Below are 7,859 nucleotides of genomic sequence, written 5' to 3' on the forward strand. Positions count from 1 at the left end.
TTGTTAGATTGGATTATGTGAATTTTCACATCTTAAGATAATACAATTTTGTGGAAACTCTTGTTTTATTGCTAATTATTAAAACCCGTAAGAATCGAACAAATATATATATATATTAATATATTATTTATTTCTAAAGGAATTGAGAGTGAAAGAAATTGTTTTGAAAAAGAAAGGAATTTGAGTCATTTGACCATAATTGAGTAAATCGTTAAAGCCGTATAAGATTACATTTAAGGGGAAAATCAGTTAAGAAAAAGAGAAAAAAGAAAACAGCTGCGCTGTACAAGTCGTGTACTAGCTGCTATAACTCTCTCCCGAATCCCACTCCATTTTACCCTCTCTCTCTCTCTCTCTCTCTCTCTCTCTCTCTCTCCTATGGAACCACCGCCTCCTTCTCTCTCCTCCACCGTCGTTCCCGCAGCCACCTCTGCTATACCTCCTCCTCCTCACGTGCCATCATCTTACCCCGAGTCTCTAGACTCCTCCCCGAAGTCCCGCACCACGGATGCCTGGGACGATCTTCCTCCTCCCGGTGGCGGCGCTTCTTCCAAACTCCGTCTCATGTGCAGTTACAACGGTCACATCCTTCCCCGCCCGCAGGACAAGTGGCTCTGTTACATGGGCGGCGACACTCGCATCATTGCCCTCGACCGTACCTCCTCCCTCTCTTCTCTCATCACTCGTCTCTCCAACACGCTACTCAACGGCCGCTCCTTCACGCTCAAGTACCAGTTACCCAGCGAAGACCTTGATTCCTTAATCTCCGTCACCACCGACGAGGATCTCGATAACATGATCGAGGAGTATGACCGTACGATCAGTTCCGCCAAACCTTCTCGGCTGCGTTTGTTTCTCTTCACGACGAAGCCTGAAGCTACTCAATCGATGGGTCAGATTCTAGAGAGTTCGGCTAAGAGTGACGATTGGTTCCTCAATAGAGGATTCTCAGATTCTGATTCCGACGTCAATCGTTTGCTTGGCTTGGACGATACTCTCCGCTCTAATCTCGTCTCCAAAGATGACGATGGTAAACATCAGCAGCAGATTCAACAGCCTCCAGGAGGTCAAGATGTGCATAACTTGCCGGACTCTCCGATGTTGGATACATCCTCCTCTTTTGGATCAACTTCTTCCTCTCCCTCGCTCGCGAATCTCCCTCCGATTCGCGTCCATGTAGAGGAAGCTAAGGGGATGCAGGATCAGAGGCTTGGAATCGAAGAACATTTCGCACGATTCAACGTCGGGAATAAGCTTCAAGACGACGGATTCGCAGCGATCTCGTCACCACCGCCGGTGAATGCTCCAACCGTCTCAAGTGGGGTCTTCTCCGACGACGAGAGATCCAATCACTGTGTGCCAGCTGGATACAGAAAACCTCCGACTCAGCAGGTGAAATCGAACAGCGGTGGACACGAGATGCCATCACCCGATTCCGTTTCCAGGTAATCCCCTCTCTTACTTGGAGCTCCAAGTGCTTTAGTTTTGATATAGGGTTAGATTCTGATGTGGTCTCCATGTGTTTGATGAAATGCCTCAGTGATAGCAGCATGAGCAACTCTGTGTTTCATCAAAGACCTTCTGTCAACCAAGAGCCAGTTTCTCAGATGCCTTCTTGTTCTTCCACTCTAGTTACTGGTCTGACTAATCCTTCAGATCCAAACACACTCTTGTCACATCATCAGAATCAGGACTCAAGCTACATCCTTCACCCTCAACAATCTCAGCCACGACAGCAACAGTTCATACACTCACCTCAGTACCTTCATCACCATCCCTCTACTGGCCTTCCTCTCCAAAGTTACATCCAGGTTTACCCTTCCCAGCCTCAGCAGTCCTTCCACATGCACCCTAGTCAACTAGATCACCAGCCTTACCCCTTTTATTATACCACTGCTCCAGTCCCACCTAAGCCTTACAATATGCCTCTCACCCAATCTGGCAGTGTGAGTGATTCTCTAGGGTCTCTCCCTTCTAGCCATCCCCAGACGCTGCCTAATTCCACCATGATGGCTCCACCACCTAACAATCATTTGAGAAATACTCCGCAACCTACGGGTGGTGCTCAGATTGTTCACCAGGTACCACCTATAAGTCTGCAGCAATTCATGGGGTATTCTCAGATTCATCACCCACCCCAGTCTGGTTCAGTTGGGATTCCCAACTATGGATATGAATATGTGGAAAATGCCGCGCCCAAGCAGGTATACTACACGCAACAGATGGGTCACGCACAGTATCAGATGGTGCTGGCTGATGGCTCTCCTGTTGCTGCTAAGCTTCCAGCTGAGAACATGGCTCAACAGATCCGGAGTTCACAGCCAATGTGACACAAGGAAGATGGATAACAATTTTGGATGAAGGAACTCTGGTTGGTTTCGGAACATATAAATGTATAATCTTTTTTTCTCTCTCTCTCTCTTGTTTTCTAAGTTGCTGCATGCGATCAAGTGTCTAGTTTCATGTTTGTTTGGTATTTATGGACTATGTCAAAATATGTTGTGTGAGTAAGTAGAGTATAAGGTAGTAGTGGTGCTTCTTTGTAATTTACATTATAGTTACGATGGATACTGGTTTCCTGGATCTTATATCATATTATTGTCATTCCCGGCTGGTGCATTGTTTTTAAAATTTGATCAAAAAAAAAAAAAAAAAAAATAAAGAATTTTTCGCTACTTCAAAGAAAAATATACGATGTGCTCTGTAAAAAAAAAAAAAAAAAAAAAAGACCAGAGGGTAAGAGGTAAGACGCTTTTTAATGTCTCTCTATCACATACTTCAGGCTCGTGATTTTTGTGCACCAAACATTGACGCACCGCTGACCCGATTGGGTTACAAAAATCTGAAACTAATCTCTCAGTGGGTGAGCTCCCCATCCCTTGCAGTTAGTGATATAAAACCAAGAACTCCACAAAGTATGCAGTTATGTCCTCTTCTCCTCAAATCTTCTTCTAACACTCTTTTAGCCTCGGCTTCAGGCTATAGATACTCATCAAAGAGCTCTCTTACTTGTCTATAGATTCTCATCAAAGAGCTCTCTTTCTCAACTCTCTCTTTATCTGCACTCGTGGATCATTAAAAGAGCATCAATAGATCCAAACACACCAGCAAGAATTTTCTCATGGGTTTTACGACTCTTGCTCTCCAGCTAGCTGTAAGTATGTTTCACAAGGTCTTTACCACAACAATTTCAATTTGCACGGATGCAGACCGGATTGAGGTTCCAGGATAAATACGTCTTTGGTCAACAGAGTTGCCTTTGAACTAAAACAGTTTGTACTCGACCATGAAGGCCGACATTGATGGAGAGATAATTCCATTTAATAAATAAAGTAGAACTATTTCTTAAAAAAGAAAGCGTACAAATACTCGCAGTCTCGCAAACTAAGATCCAAAGAGAGCTCAAAATGTCTTGACTAACAAAAATAGCAAAATCCAGGAGTAGTGAAAACAAAGAGATCATAAGACTCGAGAATGGAAAACAAGACATCTCTAATTCATCCTCCTGATAAGCTCATTGATGAAGTTTTCACGGTTTCCAGCATCACCACCTTCAACGTAGTGATTCCTCTTCTTCTTCAGTCCACCGAGCGGTGCCTTGAGCTGGAATGGCCACAGGAAGTTGTTAGCCTCCTTGAAATGAGGTCCAACTGTTAGAATCTCGTGGATCAAGTCCTCAGCGCAGATGATCCCATGTTTACCCAAAGCCTGTTGTTTTGAAAGGAAACAAACAATAACTGTCACTTACCTTCATACACAGGGATAAAATTAAAGAAGCTAGGACCAAAGAGACAGGATTACTAACCTGCTCTACGATAGAGTTGTCAGTCAAAGCAACCCTCTGGGAGTTGAGCTTTCCGTATCCTCTCTTGTAGATCAATTCCTTAACACTCTTCAAGTTAGGGAACCTGAATGAAGATAAGAAAGATCACTACAAGTTCTTATCATGGCAAAAGATTTAAGCTTTTAAGGATATGATGTATACCCGTAGGTCACATAGGGCTCAACACGACGAAGCATGTTCATTGTAGCCTTGTTGACTTTGAGAAAGACACCGTTGAATATCTGCATTACATTAACATCAAATTAAAGCATTTCTTGATTCTAATGTCAACACAAATCAACAAAGCCCAGCCCTTTTTCACTCAAGCTACGTTCTGTTGTCTATACAATACCAGAAGAACATAACTGTCTAATGTCACAATACCAAACACTAAAAAACAAAGGAATGGTATGTTCAGACAGACCTGTCTCAAACGCAAGAGCTGAAGAATTTTCTTTGTCTTCGGGTCAATAGCATTGATACTACAAATCCAAGAAAAAAAACATAAGAAAACAAAATAGATCATTTCTTTGGTAATAAAAAAAGGTAAAACATACCCACGAATACGGATGATGAACAAGAGCTTAGCTTCAGGGTCAACATAGAAACCTCCTTTAAGCTTAGCCTCGCGTTTCAAAGAGATCAACTCCTTCTCCTATACAAGGAGACAATATTCATTTATACAGAACCAAAGCTAGCACGACATGTCCTAAACAAAGTAATACATGTTGTGCTTCACGATTTGGATCTAACTAATTACCTTCTCGGCATACTCCTTGGCGTACTGCTCGGCCCTTTTGTAGATAAGCTTCCTGTTGGCGGCGTTCGTCTTCTTGGCTGCTTCAGAGTTCTGCTTCTTCGCCAGAGCCCACTCCTCCTCTCTCTTCCTCTTCTTCAGGACTGACTCCGGAACTACAACCTTTGATTCTGTCATTTCTGATGAAGAAGAAACCGACACTAACCTCTCTCGTGCTTTGAATCAAACGGAGTTCCAAACACACTGCGGCGATGAGCGACTTTATATATCCCCACCCACTCACTCGGAAAATATTAGGGTTATGCAGAAAATAAATGGGCCTCATTAGCCCATTTATTACTTTTTTCCTGAGGTCCGGTCCATTAAGAAGCGCTTGTTGTTTTCCATAGCTTGCGTACAATAAACACAAAGTTGAGATCCCAAAGTTGCTTGTAACCTTTGTCTCTGATTTTGAAAAGTGTACATTTTTTTCTCTAAATTTTGTAATGCGCACACATACATTTGTGAATATTGGGATCTTCTAATAGAAATTTATGGTAAGAATTGTTTTTGGAAGAATTGAAGATGAATAAGATTAATTTTGTTCAATCTGTTAATCCATTCCAACATTTTACATGTATAAGTGAAAGAGTATATATACAAATCACATTGATCTTTCGTGCAAGTGAAAGGAAGGTGCTCATATGGCACGCCTATAATATACGAGATTGCGTTTGAGGCAACCAGCACAAATCAGTTTCTCCACCCAACCGGAGACTCACTTCATACCGTATCCCTCCACCAGCTCCAGGAGCTTCTCCGCCGTGAATTTCCCACAAAAGGCACGACCTCCACCGGAAGAGCCAGCTTTACTTCCAACAGAAAGGCACAATCTTCTACTCGTCAGCAATCACCACGAACAACAGTGGATAAACTTCGGGCTAGTTAATGTAACCAAAGTAAAACACCATTGTTTGATCAAAAAAGAAAAAAAAAAGAAAAACACCATTAACATAATAATAAACGTTGTATTATAGCGTACTATCCTCTCTCTTTTTTTTTTTGTCACATTGGCATAAAATAAAGCAGAAATTTACACAAACTTGATGAAAGAAAGAATAAATTAATTACACGATTTTTAAACATATATCTTAAGCTAAAGTAAAAAAAATCAGATAAATAATAAAAAAGAATATTATGTTTGTGTAAGATGTTTTGGTAGTACACACTTATTAAGAAAATTACTTTTACCTAGAAAGTATCATTAAAATTATAAACTAAAAACTACTCAACCAATTACAAAATAGAACTATCAAATTTGATTGGCTGAACATAAACTTAAAGTTATCTAGAAAGATGAGAACATCTTATATATTGGAACATAAAAATTATTCTAAACATCTTATATTTCAGAACAGAGGGAGAGGGACTATATCTTAAGCTAAAGTAAAAGAATCAGATAAATAATAAAAAGAATATTATGTGTGTTTACAGTATACATAACCAATAAAAAAAAAGAGTTTGTGTGCAAGTAAAAGGGGAAAAAAGTGAAATGGGCCGAGCAGATCAGCCCACGTGACCGGAAGTTGCGGCGGCGAGAACCCACTGGAGGAGGTCAAGAAGGCGAAAGGCTAAAACAGAGGAGGAAACGGGAACACTAACGATGAGGAGAAGCAGCGTTGCGATTGCAACTGTGGGCCGAGAATTCATGAGGAAGCTCTGGAGAAGACCAACGGATTCGCAGATGACAGAGTCGTAGCTGCTGTAGAAACGCTTCTCCCAATCCATCCAGTGAGAAGGAGGCTCGTAGTTTCTCTCAACCATCTTCATCTCGTGGATGCGTTTCCTCAGAACGATCATGTTCTCGTCCACCAGTCTCCCTCCTCCGTAGTAATGGTCCTTTCCTGAAGACGCAGCCGCAGAAACGCTCATCTTCTTCTTCTTCTTCTTAATCATCATTTTGTTCGTGGAAAACGGATGGAACCTGAGTGGTGATATCAAAGCCGACGAAGAGATAATTGTAGCTTCCATTGTTTATGTTTGTTTGGAATGTTTGAAGGAGATCGTTGTTGTTCGTTGGAGAAGGTAATGGACAAGTGGATATGGATTTATAACCAAATAATAATTTGGATAAAAGTGGGGGATTATATGATTATTGATTAGCGCGTTGCCACCACTTGCCAATCTCATCAATTTGATGAGTAGGAGGACCCACTTTTCTTTACTTACACGTCTTTTACTATTCATCTTTCAAACCAATTTTGTACTTAACATATTTTTTTTTTTCCGGAACCACTGTACAGTATTAACATACCTATGTTTTCTTTAGACTACTTTCGTTGCAGCGCTCTTGTACATTGAAGTTGAAAAATAGTCGATGATCTATCCATTTTGACCTATGCTTTTTTTTTTAAATGAGATTAGTCGATGATATCGATTCAATATGTGATCAGTTTATGACATAGCTAGTCGCATTAGTTATTAGGATATGTTAATGCATGCATAATGAGAAAGGAAAGTTGACATGTATTGACGAGGATGTTACAATCGATGCATTGTGAAACTTCCTACGGTACGCTAACTTGTTAGCTTGTTGATTTAGGAAACACGGCATTTAGAAAATGAAATGAAATTGAGAAACCTCCTTTAATAATGCACATGATGTGCCAACTGCCAATGCATATATTTGTTGCCCTTTTCAATATACTAATAGCATATATTAAATTCCTTTTTTACAACCGAATTGACCTCCCATTTGTTTATGTGATTGCACCTTAAAAAGCGTACAAGTCGGTGACCTTTTTATAATTATGCGATTACTATCATATCTCAACTGTAATAACCTAATGTTTAAACAAATTAATGGGAGAATTGAGGGCACATTTCAATGCATATTTGTCTTACAATGTCCTCATCACATAGTCACAGATCAGATCACAGATCAGATTACTATACCAGTTTCCTTAAAACCTATAATCAAAATTATACATTGCATCACTTTAAAACCAAGTTCTTATGTTGATATAACATATTTGATGTAAACAAAAACAAAAAGCGTGATCTGAATGCCAACGCAAAGATACGAGGATGTTTGGACCAGACGCCACGTCCCATACCGTTGGGTATTTCACTATTTTGACTTTCTCCCAATGGGCGGCTCTTATATTATTATCTTATCTACTCGTTTAATTAGATAACTAATTCCGTTATTTTTATAATCTAATAGTCTATATATTTTGAGTCTGGATCCGAATCTTCAGACGTCAATCCTGACGTTACCATTTTTGAGTTTTGCAGTTG

General features: G+C 40.4%; 3 protein-coding genes across 3 annotated transcripts; 1 reads left to right on the forward strand and 2 right to left on the reverse strand.

The window, feature by feature from the left end:
• Positions 1-262: 262 nt before the first annotated feature.
• Positions 263-2,606, forward strand: LOC106318820. Its single transcript, XM_013756959.1, has 2 exons — positions 263-1,445; positions 1,541-2,606. Exons 1-2 carry the CDS (start codon positions 379-381, stop codon positions 2,328-2,330), a joined length of 1,857 nt encoding a protein of 618 aa, XP_013612413.1. The 5' UTR covers positions 263-378; the 3' UTR covers positions 2,331-2,606.
• A 713-nt stretch (positions 2,607-3,319) lies between these two features.
• On the reverse strand, positions 3,320-4,836 carry LOC106319186 (60S ribosomal protein L7-2-like). Its single transcript, XM_013757442.1, has 6 exons — positions 4,584-4,836; positions 4,381-4,478; positions 4,248-4,305; positions 3,986-4,065; positions 3,806-3,908; positions 3,320-3,708 (listed from the first exon to the last, which is right to left on the reverse strand). The coding sequence occupies exons 1-6, from the start codon at positions 4,755-4,757 to the stop codon at positions 3,493-3,495; spliced, it is 729 nt and encodes a 242-aa protein (XP_013612896.1). The 5' UTR covers positions 4,758-4,836; the 3' UTR covers positions 3,320-3,492.
• Positions 4,837-5,914: 1,078 nt separating this feature from the next.
• On the reverse strand, positions 5,915-6,686 carry LOC106319187. The gene has a single exon (XM_013757443.1). The coding sequence runs from the start codon at positions 6,588-6,590 to the stop codon at positions 6,126-6,128; it is 465 nt and encodes a 154-aa protein (XP_013612897.1). The 5' UTR covers positions 6,591-6,686; the 3' UTR covers positions 5,915-6,125.
• Between the last annotated feature and the right edge of the window lie 1,173 nt (positions 6,687-7,859).

Source organism: Brassica oleracea, chromosome C9, assembly GCF_000695525.1.
Source record: "Brassica oleracea var. oleracea cultivar TO1000 chromosome C9, BOL, whole genome shotgun sequence".
NCBI lineage: Eukaryota > Viridiplantae > Streptophyta > Magnoliopsida > Brassicales > Brassicaceae > Brassica > Brassica oleracea.